This window comes from Magnolia sinica, chromosome 7 (genome assembly GCF_029962835.1).
Source record: "Magnolia sinica isolate HGM2019 chromosome 7, MsV1, whole genome shotgun sequence".
Taxonomy (NCBI): Eukaryota; Viridiplantae; Streptophyta; class Magnoliopsida; order Magnoliales; family Magnoliaceae; genus Magnolia; species Magnolia sinica.
Window position 1 is genome coordinate 32,373,881 of NC_080579.1, and position 16,405 is coordinate 32,390,285.

At 37.2% G+C, this 16,405-nt stretch overlaps 1 protein-coding gene across 4 annotated transcripts in view; it reads right to left on the reverse strand.

Annotated features, from left to right (window-relative positions):
• The window catches only part of LOC131251277 (protein PTST, chloroplastic), an 89,889-nt gene that overhangs the window by 26,681 nt on the left and 46,803 nt on the right, over positions 1–16,405 (reverse strand). For 3 of the 4 annotated variants that reach the window (XM_058251901.1, XM_058251899.1, XM_058251900.1), the window contains one exon: positions 4,349–4,417. The exons of the other annotated variant lie outside the window; for it this stretch is intronic. In XM_058251901.1, coding sequence (XP_058107884.1) covers positions 4,349–4,417 — 69 coding nt within the window. The remainder of the gene's footprint in view (positions 1–4,348; positions 4,418–16,405) is intronic. 4 annotated transcript variants of the gene reach the window in all.

Consider the following 16,405-nt stretch of genomic DNA (forward strand, 5'->3'; position numbering starts at 1 on the left):
CTCCCAAAGAGATACCAATGCTTCTAACTTGATAACTTCCTTTCCATTCTTTCGATGACCTTGTCCCATAAGTGCTTCGCCGGTTTTCCTATACAAAGAGGCAACCCAAGATAAGTGGAAAGGAAAGATCCTCTTTTTGCATTTATTTTTTTAAAAATGTCGGCTATAAAAATCTTCTTGATTCATATGAATCCCCAACATTTCACTTTAGAAATGTTAACATTAGGCCCGAGACCTCTTCAAAGCAAACTACAATTTTCCAGAGGTTATCAACTAACGTGGTATCTACATCGCAAAAGAGAATCATATCATCCACATATTGAAGATGACTAACTTGCACCCTCGCCTCCGCAACCTCGAACTTGCGAATTAAACCATTTTCCTTAACTATGGAGCATCATACTAAACACCTCCCCGAATACAAGGATAAAGGGTCACCCTGTCTAATGCCACGAGAAGCCTAAAGGCGACCCGTTAATCAAAATGGAAAAAGTCAAAGACTGAATACATGATTCTATCCAACCTCTCCACTTGGGGCAACATCCAAGTCTATCAAGCGTATAATCTAAGCATTTCCAGTCCACGTGATCATTTTGCAAACTAAACGACTCTTTCCCTATCTATGCCTAGAGTTGATACATTTGTAGGCTATGAGGGCGGTATCTAGAATCTGTCGACCTACTAAGAAAGAGCATAGGTCTAAAATCTTTCAACGATTCTGGCCTTCAATTTTGGGGATAAGGGCTATGAAGGTGGCTCCATGGTCCTTAGAAAGGCAATTTCTAGCAAAGAATTCTGAAATAAAGTCCATAATATCACTGCTATTGTCAACCAAAACTTCTTAAAGAACATCATTAGGAAGCCATCAAGTCCGAATGCCTTACCACCAATCCACACATTGAGTCAAGGGAAAATTTAACCTCTTCTTTCGAGAAAGGCTTCTGAAGAGAGTATACATCCTCCACAAATCGGCGGGGAAAATGGAGATTATTCAGCATCGACCTCCTTCATTGATCGCAAGGCAACAAATTTCTGTAAACCGGACAATGGAATCACCAATTTGATCCTTATCCGAGGTTCTAACACCATCCACCACCAAACTAATGATTTTGTTAACCCAAACCTAAGCACTAGCCATACTATGAAAGAATCGTGTATTCTTATCCCCTTTCCTTTAAACACAAAGCTCTAGACTGCTGACACCACCACATTTCCTCTTCTTTTGAAAAAGAGGCGTACTTTACATATAAAGTTGGTCTTTCGGCCCTATCCTCTAACAAGTTTTTTTATATATTAAAAAAAAAAAAAAAAAAAAACGCTATTCGGTGATTTAGGACAACCGACAAACAATGAAATCTTCAGCTCCATAAGCCCTTACATACGTCGTCCTACTTTCTAAATCCAAATTTCAATATTAAGAGAACTATCATGCAAATTTAGGAATTAAAAAAAATAAAAAATAAAAAATAAAAACTAAATAGAGAGAGAGAGAGAGAGAGCTTATATGATTGTACTGAAAGAATGATCCTAGATTCAGGGAAAGGGGTCATCATTGATGAGCAAATGGACAAGTTTAAAAGGGCTTTTCGCTTATTTGGAAGAGATACCTCAAAGTTAACAAGAAGGATAAAGCAACTAGTTAACTTATAAATTATTTTGTTTGTTAACGGTTCATTGCTACTTTAGTGTCTACTTTATTTTTGAATTATTTAGTTTAATATTTAGCTCTCCAAATTATATGATATGTAGGTTTATGGTGAGAGACTTGTATAAATGCGCAAAAGCTAGCAATTCATATTTTGAGTCTAACATGTAGTGGTACTAGTTATGAGCACAACTGGAGCACTTTTGAATAGGTGAAAATTGTTTTACTCATCTCATGAATCACATTGTTCATGCCTTAGTTAATTATGAAAATATTTTTTCTTGTAAATACATAAAAAAGAAAAGAAAAATAAATAGAGTCGACCAAAAGAGATCGAGTGCCCTTGCAGTTGTAAAATACAATATTTAAGTTGAAGTGCATCATGTGATGAGAGAAAAATCAAGGGCTCAATCCAATTTGCTCATTAGATATAGAATCCAACGATGAGAAGATAACCAAAAAGGAGAATACTACCTTTCCTAGAAATAACACTTAGATGGATATGATTGAATGTTTTGTTGAGGCGACAAAAGGTGATGCAGTTTAAGATCTAGCTCAAGAAGAGATGGGTGACATAGTATGATTTGGATTTATTGCATGTTGCATACTTGTACTGAATAGCGTGATTTATTTATGCTAAACCGATGTATAAAATACTTGTTAGATCCTAGAAATTTCTCAATTAAAGTAAAGTTAAGGGAAAAGCAAAAGGGGGAGATGAGAGAGAAGATGAGGAAGAATTCGTTTCAACATACAATTCTGAAGAAGAAGAAGAAGAAGAAGAAGAAGAAGAAAATGATGCCAGCACTGATAATAATATTAGTGATGATAAGGATGATGGCGCCACCACAACTGGCGAGGGTGGGAACCAAGACAATGATTCATAAATGTTGAGGGTCGAACCAAATATTTTCTAGCCATTTTGTTCTTTCTGAATTATAAAAATGAACACGTTTAAATGGAAAAAGGTTTCTTCCTTTTCAAATTATACAGATGAATACATGTACATGGGCAAAGGATTGATGTTTTGAACCTGATTATGACACAATGACACACACATATATACTTATAGTTACACCGTATATCATGATTAGTAATGTATTTTGGAGGATATTCATGAGAAAATGGTTGATTTATGTTTTTTTTTTGATCTATTTACAATTTTAGATTTTTTACATTATTTTTAAGAAATTTGGAAAAAGTCAAAATTTATGATATGATTCACTATACTTTACAATTTATCTCCGATTACAATTCAAAATATGATAACGAATATGACAACATTGCTTTCGACCGATATGAAATAAATTAATTGTTTAGGGCTATCGATGGGAATAAGGAATTGCCTTTGAAGGATCTCTCTCTCTCTCTCTCTCTCTCTCTCTCTCTCTCTCTCTCTCTCTCTCTCTCTCTCTCTCTCTCTCGGCCAAAATGACTACAGATTAGACACTCGTAGCCATCACTTCAGTTCAACAATGGACCATCTACAAAATGGATGTGAAAAATTCCTTTCTGAATGGAAAAGTGATTGATCGGAAAATGAATTGTTTTTCCATCGGCAAATGAGATTATTAGAAGCATATCCCCAGTTCAATAATGAAGTTGAAAGACAGAGAAAGCTTGTTTCAGTTTTAGATGGTTATAACACTTGGGCATGGAGAACAAGGTCATGCTTTCGGCTTATCTAAAAGGAGAAACTTCTTCTCATCTAACTATTCAAATCAAGAATAAGTAACAATCTTAAAATTTTATTAAGAGCTACTGAGCATCAAGACACGAGTTTGCGATTATTCATGGATACAAGGCTTTGGGAAATTTCGATGTTGTAGTTCATACCAGTTTGTCAACAAATATATCCACAGAGGCTTAAACATAAGCACAGTGTTTTAAATAGCGCGTAGCTTATAGCATAGCGTTTGGCCCTCCATATCAAGTAGCGTAAGCTACATAGTGTATAGCGTCAACTACATGATACTTAATATTTTTTAATTAAAATAATAGAAAATTATGATAAATTTTTTAAAATGCATAATTCATATGAGTTTTTTATTGAGAATCTAGGTCATCAACCACATATCTCCATGCAAAACCTCTCTATATCTTTGCCTTCAGACATCTGTAAGTGTGACCTCTTTTTTTATTGAAACATCACAAATTCACAATATGGACCGCAATTTGGATGGTTTAGATTGATCTAAGTGCTCTATCCATGATATGGACCACAATTTAGATGGTCCAGATTGATCTAATGTAGTGCCATGTATAATGGGGATGAGTCACCACCATTTTAAAATAGGTATTGAACTAGCATAAAGAGAGAGAGAGAGAGAGAGAGAGAGAGAGAGAGAGAGAGAGACATGTTTGTAGCTTACGCTATGTGCCCCGTAGCTTACGCTACCAGGGAGCTACGCTATATAGCGTTTTAGCTACGCTACGCTACGAGCACTATCGAAAACACGGCATAAGCATAACAAAGCATATGGAATCACTAGGAACAGGATGGAGCCAATTCTTATACGATCCAAGTTCACAAAATTGCACATGGGAATAAATAACTTAAACGTGTATTCATGAAACAAAAAGGACAATTATTGAAAATAATAAGTGAGACAACAAACCCCACATTCGATCTATTCAATTTTAGGAAAATCAATTCAGTCGTGTAACATAAGGGCATGCAAATAATCAAAAAGGTAGAGAGACCTGAAGTTCAAGTTCCAACATAGCAAGTTCACTTTTGAAGTTGATCAAAGCATCCTCCTTGAATTGCAACTGTAAAGTACAATATTAGCAACTAAATTCAGTTAGAAGGCTTTTCTTGTAATAAAAAATATTCCTGGACTACACGTAATCCAATATAGAATATACATGCATGCATGCAGTGTTTTAAGTATCGACGTATCGGCCGATATATCCCACAATATATCTTGTATCCCACCTGTGCGATACGAAACACACAAGTAGTGAGATATATCCCACATGTTTGATCCAATGAGCATTTTCGATTTTCGATCCTCTTTTTTTTTTCAATAAATCATGTTAAATCAGTGTCAAATTGTTACAAATCCATGACTTTTCATGTTTTGCATGAAAAAAACATGCATTGGGAGCTTCAATTTTGAGATTTGGAGGAGATTAGCCGAGTTCCGAAAAATTGAAGAAAACCAAAATTTCTCAATTTCTCGCAAATCAGTTGCAATCTTTGTGTCCAAACATAAAATCAAACATGTATGTAACCTGATCTAGTGATTCTTCTTTTCCTTTTGAATGCATTGCTTGTGTTTCCAAACATCTTCTTGCATTTATAAATTATATGAATAGACTTTGAATATACTTGCATCAATTCAATTAGACAACGCATAGATTAGGACCCTATACAAAGAAAATGTATTATATGCACTTGTTTTTTGTAATGTTTTGATTTGTATATGTGCATTGATGTCTTTTTTAACAATCACTGAAGTTTCATTGAAAATTTTGACCAATTTCCCAACGTTTCCAACAACAACGATACATTACGCGATACGACCGATATATCACATGCGATAACCGATACGTATCCTTATCCCAAGGGTGCAATATGTAACGCGATACCGATATTTCGAACACTTACTGAGATTATTTGTCATCCAACCTGTTGATAAGATCACATAAACCTGGATGAAGGGAAAATAACAAATATCAAGTTGATCCAAAAATGTAGGGTCCACCTGAGATTTGATGGTCAATCACCACTATTTCCTACGGTATGGTCCACCTAAGATTTGAGTCTGCTTCAGTTTTGGGCTCACGTCCTAAAATGATTTGTAAAAATGGAAGGAGGGCCCCACTGTAAGTGTCACACCATCTTGGGTTGGGCCAGGGCCGCACCTAATCTGCTCCCCTTACGAGTTACAACCTAAGAACCAACGATGTGGGTGGGAGTCCATAGAGCCCACCTCGATGTATGCATTGCAAATCCACACCGTCCATATGTGTTTACAGCTTATTTTAGCGCATGGTCCTAAAAATGAAACAGATACAAAATTCAAGTGGACCACACCACAAGAAACAGTGGTCATTGAACTCCCACTACTAAAAACTTCCTAGGGTCCACCGTGATGTTTATTTATCATCTAAGTTGTTGATAAGTTCATGCAGACTTGGATGAAAGGAAAAAAAAAACAAATATCAACTTGATCCAAAAATTTTGTGGCCCCACAAAAGGCTTTTAATGGTCAATAACTATTATTTTGTGTGGAGTCATCCACGTCCACCTGAAATTTGTATCTACTTCATTTTTGGGACCATCCCCTAAAATAAGGTGGCAAAATAGATGGACGGCATGCATATACTATGCATACATCAAGGTGGGCCTTACGGTCAGGGTCCCACCCATATCGTTGGTTCCGTGTTGCAACTAAGTCGTGCTCCTTACGGACAAGGACCAACTTTACATACATCCTATCAGTGGCCCCACCGTGATGTTTGTGAGAGAAATCCACTCCATCCATCCATTTTTCCAGAGCATGTTAGGGCAGGATCCCAAAAATCAGGCAAATCTAGTGGGTCGTACCACAAGAAACAGTGGGGATTAAATGTCCACCGTTGAAACATTCTTGGGGCCACGAAAGTTTTTAATGCAGGGGCATTTTCACACCGAGCTCGAGTGGGGTGGCCTATGGGATGCAGGGGCACATTTGGGGTGGGCAGCTCGTGTGAGGTGGAACCCATGTGATGTGGGGCCCACAGGGGGGGTTCAACCAAGGACCTAACCCATAAGATGTGGGGCCTAGGCTATGAGATAAAGGGATTGATTCGCCATGCGCTATCAGTTCAAGCTTTTAGAGCAAGTGGCTAGTTGTCCTGCATCAAAGTGTTATCAAAGCAAGAGATCTCGTGTTCGACTCCTCACCGGGGGTGAGTAATGCAGGGGCATTTTGAAACTAGGCTCGAGTGGAGTGGCCCGTGGGATGCAGGGGCACACTCACGATGGGTGGCCCATGTGAGGTGGGTATCTCGAGTGAGGCGGGCCCCACCCTTGTAAGGCAAGTGGCTTGTGGGAGGCGGAACCCATGTGATATGGGGCCCACGAGGGGGGTTCGGCCGAGGACCTAACCCATGGGATGTGGGGCCTGGGCTATAAGATAAAGGGATTGATTCGCCATATTCTATCAATTCAAGCTTTTAGACCAAGTGGTTAGTTGTCCTCCATCAGTTTTGGTCCCTTTGGATTAGGCTAGTAATTTTTTATGTTTTCAGTTCATCTTAGTAGGAATGACCCTATGAACGGTATGGATGGGATATAAACATCACGGTGAACCAAGGGAGGTTTCAATGGTAAGCAATTTCATACCCACATATTTTCATCATGTGGTCCACTTGAGTTTTGGATCCGCCTGATTTTTAGGCTCATGCCCTAACATGATTTAGATAAATGGATGGACAGAGTGGATTTCTCACAAACATCACAATGGGCCCCACCAAGCTTCTAAGGTGTGGTTCATTGTTTATATTGGTGTGGTCATTAACCACTGTCTCTTGCGGCATGGTCCAATCGAGATTTGGATCTACTTCATTTTTGGGCCCATGCCCTAAAATGAGTTGGCAAAAAGGATGGACGGCATACATATACAACACATCAATGCTCAAAAAATGGGTATCATATTACATATTGAATTCTTGAGATACAAATACAAATCAGTTATCGCACGGGATATATCGTTTGTATTGGGTAATTTATCACACTTTTTGGGAAACATTAGGAAAATAGTTGAATTTTTCAATGAAACTTCAAGGATTGATAAAAGAGACCTTAATACACACTTTAAATTATAACATCTCAAAAAAGAAATGCACATAATAGATTTCCTTTGTATAGGGTCCTAAGTTATGCGTTGTCTGACCAAACTAATGCAACTATATTCAAATTGAATGCATAACATCTACAGTTTATGTGATGATCATTTCATCAAACACTCCTAAATACTTCAAAATTAGTCTCAGTTGACAGGTGGTTGAGGGAAATTTTGAGAAAAATAATATTTTAATAAATTTTTATTAATTTTTAATTAAAAATTATTTTTATTTTCTAAAAATTGACAAGGACTTGACAAATTAGTAGATCACCCTCATGTCTGCTTGATTTCATGTTTAGAGTGCAACAATACAAGCAATTTAGGAGAAATTAGGGAAATTTTGAAATTTTCTCAAATAGGACCACCTACGCTCAAATTTCGAAGTTAGAGTGTATGTGATGATTATTTCATCAAATACTTCAAAATTAGTCCCAACTGGCAGCTGGTTGAAGGAAAATTTAAATAAATAAATAAAAACATGGAGAACATGAAGAACCAAAGGATATCGAAATCAAAGCTCACTCCATGATTTTCCATGCAAAACATGAAGAACCAATGGATTTGTAACCATTTGACACTGATTTAACATAATTTCTTTAAAAAATGGACCGGAAATTGAAAATGCTCACTGAATCAAACATGTGGGATATATCAGCACTACCTGTGCATTTCATATCACACAGGTGGGATACAAGAGATATCGTGGGATATATCATCCGATATCATCGATATTTAAAACATTGCAACACATATATCAAGGTGGGCCCATGGTCAAGGTCCCCACCCACATCACTGGAATTGGGGTTGTAACGAAGTCTGGACACAAATTGCCTACTGATGCTGCCATTAATGAGGTGACTACTGGACGATGCTCTGTGGGCCCCACCATGTTGTATGTGTTTTACACTCCCAAATAATTTTGGGGCATGAACCCAAAAATGAGACATCCAAATCTCATGTGAACCACACCACAAGGAAATAGTGGTGATTGAATGCCCACCATTAAAAACTACCTAGGGCCCACTGTAATGTTTATTTGCCATCCAACCTGTTGATTAGGTCACAAAGACTTGAATGAAGGGAAAACACAAGTATCAGCTTCATCCAAAACTTTTAATGGTGAGTGTTCAATCACCATTGTTTTACTGTGGTGTGGGCCACATGAGATTTGGATCTACCTCATTTTTTAGATCATGCCCTAAAATGATCTAGAAAAATGGATGTAGGGTGTGGATAAAACATATACATCACGGTGGGGCCCACAGAGCACCTTCTGGTAGCCATTGTTACAGACAGCATTAGTAGGCAATTCAGCTCCGACCGAAACCAGTAATGTGTGTGGGTCCGTGACCGTTGAATTGTATATCCAAATCATACATCTGTTTTTCCAGCTTATTTTAGGGGATGATCCAAAAAAATGAAGCAGATACATTTTGGGTGGACCACATGATAGGAAATAGTGGTCATTGATTGCCCACCATTAAAAACTTCCTATAGTCCCCAACCCGTTGATAAGGTCACACAGGCCTGGATGAAGGTGTGTGTGTGTGTGTGTGTGTGTGTGTGTGTGTGTATCAGCTTGATCCAAAACTTATGTGGCCCACTAGAAGTTTTTAATGGTCAATCACCATTGTTTCCTATCGTATGGTTCACCCAGTGTTTTTGTTGTTGGCGAGAAATTGATAATATTGGTGTCGTTAAATCGGCGATACTGAAACCCAAAAAAAATTGTCTCTCTTCCTATTGTCAATGAAATATCGGCGATATTGTCCACATTCGAGGTAAAACAAGGTATTCCGTATCAGTAACAGTGGCCGTAATAGTCACCACCATTATCGATACGAGGGCGTAACGACCGTTACAACCCCCGTAACGGTTGAAAATTTTCTTTTGCCTGAAAAATTCTGAAAAAATATCTAGAAAATCAAGAATAATGTAAATATTTCAAATATGTATTCATTTTTTGTTTTGAACATGTTTATGATAGTGTAGCGACCCACTCTTTGGTGAGAGTGTTGTATCGAGTTGTCTAGTGCATTGTTTAATATGATTATGTCTCTAATGTTTACACATCACAATTAAGCATTAGAACTAGAAATCAAAAAAAGGCATAAATACTGTTTTTTCAATGTTTTGAGAAAAAAGGCCCTCGGAGATTCTATTCGCTCAAATCACTTCAATCCACAATTTTAATCTTAAAAGTTATAGTAAGAGTAGTCGAAATCTGTTGTAAAATCATATATGAGAGTTTTTGTAATGAGAAAAGTGGAAAAAAAAAAAAAAAAAGGAGAAAATTAAATTTAAATAGAAAAACAAAGTGATTGTTTTTCGACCATTATGGGAGTAACGGTCATTATGCCATGTAACGGCCTTTATGGCCACTGTAATAGCTGATACGGTCTCGAAAACTAACTGCCCCTTTTCACCCCCAATCGCGTAACAATCATGACCGTTACGTATACGTATCAGCCTTTACAAGCGTATCGTAACGGATATGGAACACCTTGACGTAAAATCTATTTATCCTCAAAATTTTCAACGATTTCGGCAACATTTCTCCTAGAGGGAGTAGATTTCGGCTGGATTTGTCTGGCCAATTGCGATTGATAGCATGGATTTTTCAGAGGTAAGAAAGAAAAAAAATCCCTTCGAAGAGAATATATTTGAAAGGAAACCAGATTTCAGAGAGATTTTAGGAATTTGGGTTGGAACTTGAAAAGGAAGATAATTTTCGGAGAGGTTTTTGGGATTTTTTTATGGGAATATGTGATCTCAAATCACTGTTGCCATTGTGGGTTTTTCGGTGAAGACAAGAGGGAGAAGATGAGAGACTTTCATAAAAACGAAAGCTCTCTCAATCGTGCTCACTTAGTGGAGTGGATTAGGTGCGGCCCCAGGTTCACAGAAGACGGTGTGGCCCTCATGGTGGAGCCAACCTTGATGTTTGTATTGTATATCCATGTCGTCCATACATTTTTCCATATCATTCTAGGCTATGTGCCCAAAAATGTAGTTGATAGAAATCTCAGGCGGACCATAATCTAAGAAACAGTGGTGCTTTAACCTCCACCGTTAAAAATGTCCTAGGGCTCACTCGAATGTTTCTTTAATGTTTATTTGTCATCAAACCTCTTGATAGTGTCACGTAACCCTGGTTGAAAGGAAAAAAATAAATATCAGATTGATCCAAAACTTTGGTGACCCATGAGAAGGTTTTAATGGTCAATCACCATTGTTTCCTAATTCCTACAGTATGGTCCACCTGAGATTTGAATCTGCGTCGATTTTGGGCTCATGCCCTTACATGATTTGTAAAAACGAATGAATGGTGTGGATGTACAATAAATAAATCAAGGTGGGCCCCACTGTAAGTGTTGCACTGTCTTGGGTCCAGCCAGGGCCGCACCTAATCCGGTCCCTTTACACCCAAAACAGAGATGTTGGTGGGAGTCCGTAGGGCCCACCTTGATGTATGCATTAGACATCAATGCCACCCATCTGTTTTTCAGCTGATTTTAGTGCATGGTCCCAAAAATTAAGCAAATACAAATTCCAGGTAGACCACATCACAAGAAACGGTGGTCATTGAATGCCCACCATTAAAAACTTCCTAGGGTCCACTGTAATGTTTATTAACCATCCAACTTGTTGATAAGTTCATTAAGACTTGGACAAAAGGAAAAATACAAATATCATCTTGATCCAAAACCTTTTGTGGCCCACAAAAGGTTTTTAATGGTCAGTAACCATTGTTACGTGTGGAATGGTCCACGTCCAAATGAAATTTGTATTGGCTTAATTTTTTTGGACCATCCCCAAAAATAAGCTGGCAAAACAAATGGACGGTGTGGATATACTATGCATACATCGAGGTGGGCCCTACGGTCAGGGTCCCTCCCACATCACTAGTTTCGAGTTGCAACCAAGTCGCGCTCTTTGCAGATCGATTTTACAAGTACCCCTGTCATCCTATCGGTGGGGCACACTATGATGTTGGTGAGAAATCCACTCCGTCCAACCATTTTTCCAGGCCATATTAACGAATGGGCCCAAAAATCAGGCAGATCCAAAGCTCAAGTGGGCCGCAAAACATGAAACAATGAATATTAAATGCCACTGTTGAAACATTCTTGGGGCCACAAAATTTAGGTCCTTTTAAATGGGGCTAATATTTTTGTGTTTTCAGTTCACTCCAATAGGAATGACCCTATGAATGATGTTCATGGGATATAAATATCACAATAGACCCAATGGTTGTTTCAACGGTAGGCATTTTCCTACCCACTTTTTCCTGTCATTTGGTCCACTTGAGTCTTGGATTTGCCTGATTTTTGGGCTCATGCCCTAACATGATATGGATAAACAGATAGACAGAGTGGAATTCCCACAAACATCATTGTGGGCCCCACCTAGCTTCTGATGGTAAAAAGGCCTATTTACCCTTATTGAAAGAAACTAAAGATTTGAGGAGGTTTATTATACTCTGGTCGCAATTGAATCTTGATGCATAGGCACTCAAAACTTGTACATGTGACATTTGTTTATTAAAAAGTGGTTGACTAGAATGAGCAGCCCTCTCTAGCCACGTCACTATCCCAATGCAAATTGATCAAACAATCCCATTTCATGGATGCTTGTTTATGAAAATAGGATGGTTGGATTTTTATTTTTATTTTTTCATTTTCAGTGTCCAAAAAAATGTGCACCAAGCTAACCACTGTTTCTTGTGGTGTGGTCCGCTTGACATTTGAATTTGTTTCATTTTTTGGCCCATGCCCTAAAATGAGTTGGCAAAAAGAATGGATGGCATAGATATATAAACTCATTTTGGTTACTATTGGAGTGATTTCTTACTGCAATGCATGCTTTTAGGCCCCATTAAATGAAAACTTATTATGTATGTATTCTTTTTACAAATGTTTTATTCCTAAATATGCAAATATGTATATTTAGACATTTCCTAAAGTTTCACTGAAAAATTCCACTGTTTTCCTTATATTTCCCTCTGTTTTCCTTGTATTTTCGATTATCAGTGATAACGATATTGTTTCTTTATCTCCACCTAGCAAAACTTGTAACGATACCGACAACTCGAACACTGGGTCCACTTGAGATTTGGATCCGCTTCATTTTTGAGCCCGTACCCTAAAATGAGCTAGAAAAATGTATGGACGATGTGGATATAGAACACATACATCAATGTGAGCCACACGATCATAGCCTAACCAAACTCGGTCTTACCTAGACCTGACCGAATTTGCTTGCACAAAAATCTCCTTGATGGGAAGCTATATGAATTAACGGTTTAAACCATTAATGTGATGGGTGACAATTACGAGCCACCTCATCACTCCATTTGGGGATGAGGGAAGACCAGAAATGTGAGTTTTTGAAGTTTATTTACTTTTACATGTCTTTGTTATTATATGGTAGCTATATTTGTATTATATAAACTCATTTTGGTTACTATTGGAGTGATTTCTTATGGCAGCACATGCTTTTTGGGCCTCATTAAATGAAAACTTATTATGCAAGCATTCTTTTTGCAATTTTTTTTTTATTCCTAAATATGCATAGTTAGGCATATCTTGAAGTTTCACTGAAAAATTCCACCGTTTTCCCCATATTTCCCTCGCATTTCCCATTATCGACGATAAGGATATTGTTTCTTTATCTCCGACCAACGAAACTTGTAGCGATACTGACAACTCGAATATTGACTATTCTTATTAGAAATAGGATTGACTACGAATTCAACCCATGGCACATGTTTCATAAAATCCGAAAAATTTTCCCAATCTAAATTGAGCATGGAAGAAGATTTTGTTCAACATGTTTTATTCCATACTAGTAGGAGAAGAACCAACTTGGTCTTGTTAAAAAAGAGAGAGGAAGCATAACCAATTCAAGATGATATAGATCAGCCCCTCTTCATGTGCAAAAGATCTTACCCATTTCCGAAGAAATTTAAGCTACGTCCCTTTTTAATTTCCATTCAAGAGTTCTTATGTGTTTACATGCCCTTTTGAGACCACGAAAAATGGACAAATTCCTTTTCTTAGGAACACATACAAGATTCATCGCTGCAAAAAGGATAATAGTAACTTGTCATCCTCTTGCCTAGTAGATAAAGATTTACCTCCACAGAAAGACCGATTCATTCAAGGTCCAACTCCATTGCATTGCTAGAATCTATGTTGTATACTTGAAACAAGTTGCTTTGTTATCCATATAACTCAATGGTGGGTCAATTATGGAGAAAGTGCACCTACTCTAAGGAGCATCACCATAAAAATTTTGAGCTAGACAGCATCATTTGCTAGTCATGAGAGAATCTGAAGTACAAAGTGCACCTACTCTAAGGAGTGTATTACCATAAATATTTTGAGCTAAACGGCATCCCATGCCAATTGCAAGAGAATTTGAAGTACATTCTCCCGCATCCATACGAAGCAACGAAAAAGGTTAAAGCGGATCAATGTGGAGAGAAATGTATTTATTCACTACAACATAAGGTTGTGGTTAAAATGTGTGTGTGTGTGTGTGTGTGTGTGTGTGTGTGTGTGTGAGAGAGAGAGAGAGAGAGAGAGAGAGAGAAGAAATCAAGAGGGCAAAGTGATAACCAAACACAATATTGTCCATTAATTTGAAGTATACTTCTGCTAAAGACAACCCTCTTTTCTCATGGCTAGAGCAAAAAGAGAATAACAAAGAGGCAATTGACAGTGAGGAGCTAGGATTTTGTAGCAGAAACAACTCATCCTCCAAGCCATTCAGAGCCAATTATTGAAGATGATGTTGATGTAGTAGCAGTGTAACTGAATCTATCAATCGTGGCACTGAAAGGAGGAGATGATCATCATCATGGTGGTAATGCTAGCGGTGATGAATGTGGATTTGGTGATTCCAGTGAAAGTGAGATAGTAATGGGTAACAGTGTTTGCAGTATAAATAGCGGTATCACAAGGGACTGCAAACATGGGGGGAAACCAACAGAAAACATTCTTACCAAAGAATGGTTTGATACACCATTATATGCATGTCCAAATATAAACCAAAGAATGGTCTCATTCTCCTAATTTCTTTGGCTTAAAAAAATTAATCGATACAGGCTAATATCGTCCAATACAGGCCGCCAATGCCTGTTTTGATCAATATTCAAAACCACGATTGATACCAATATTGCAAACACTGGTGGCTAGTATGTATCCTTATCCACATGACACCACACTTGGCCCACCCCACTTGAGTCAAGACCAAGGTAAGAAACTAGCTACAAGACCAGCCATGGAGATAATTCAAAGTGCATACTCAAGGAGAATATGATGGTGGTTGAGTGGTAGTGGTCAGAGGAAAAATGCTAATGCTGATGATGATGAAGACGAGGACGCCGTGCAGTCTACACTTACGTCTACCTATCAAATTCTACAATCTCCATAGCCAAATTTGGCGGTGCCATACCCATATGGTCAATACAGGAATTATTCACAGCAACCACCACCACAGCCACCATCTTGTGCTGACATATGTAGTTATGTGACTGTCCTCAATACTGTCAATATGGATATGAACAATACAACAACACCAATAAGAATAACGCTGCTAAGGCATCATGACCATCCTTTTGGTATTGACAAGGTAAAACACATGGACTTGGTCTTCAACACATAATAGTGTATATTTTATTTTATTTTATTTTATTGAAGAATATAATAGTGTATATTTTGTGTTTCACTATTATGATTTTTCGTTTCTGAACCTAGGAAATAGTAAAACCGTAGATGGTACTGTCTTGGTAGTTGGTAGTACTCTTATAGTCTTACTCTTATCTCCTAATTTGAATCTAAAAATCAAGGTATTCAAAGGCGGTTATGTAATGGTTGTTACGTAATGGTAACAGTGGTGCATGTTACATGATATGGGGTTGTAAGCGGTACTCCTATAAAAACGATGTCCTAATGGACCATTAACAGGATGTAATGACTGTTACAGGGTGTAACTATCACTCCCCCCATAACAATCCAAAAAATGGCCTTTTCTTGTATTTTGAATTTATTGGTTTGCTTCCAAAATCCACATTTCTTGTTCTTTTTTTATTTCCTAAATTGTTCCCAAGGCAAATCCAATTGTTTGTGTGCATTCCTTGTGAATAAAAACTTCAAATAAAAGTGGTTCGGTTCGAGTGGGCCATTTTGGGAAAAAATTGAAAAAAGAGGTAAGTACGATTTTTTTTTTTAAAAAAAAAAATTTGTGATTTGTTGTTGGAATTGATGAAGTCGAAGATGAAAACACCAAATCAACATTAACTTGCTAGATTTTTTGTCAATTTGGTGTTTTGTTTTCATTATTTTCTGAAAAAAATATATATATATATACTTTTTTTTTTTTTTTTGAGAAAGTAGGTTTTTTTTCCCCGAATTTGATGCTTTATGGTTGGAATACATGTACAATGGTTGCATCTACAATCACATGCAATAGATCAGTTGGAAGAATTTATTTTTCAATTTTTTTATTTTTAGTTTCGAATGAATTTTTTAATGAATATTGAAATTTTCCATAGACTTAGAAAAAGTATAGGGCTTTTTTGTTCAAATTCAATGCTTTATGTTTGGAATACATGTACAATGGTTCCATCTACAATCACATGCTATACATCGGTTGTAAAAATGCATAAATAATAATAATAATAGAAAAGGTTTTTTTTTTTTTTTTTAATTCGATGCTTTATGGTTGGAGCACATGTACAGTGGTTGCATCTACAATCACATGCAGTAGATCAGCTGAAAGAATGCTTTTTCTATTTTTTTATTTTCAGGTGAAATTTTTAATGAATATTGAAATTTTCAAAAAAAAAAAGAAAAAGTAGGTTTTTTTTTTTCTAATTGGATGCTTTATGATTGATATATAAATGTAAAATGGTTGC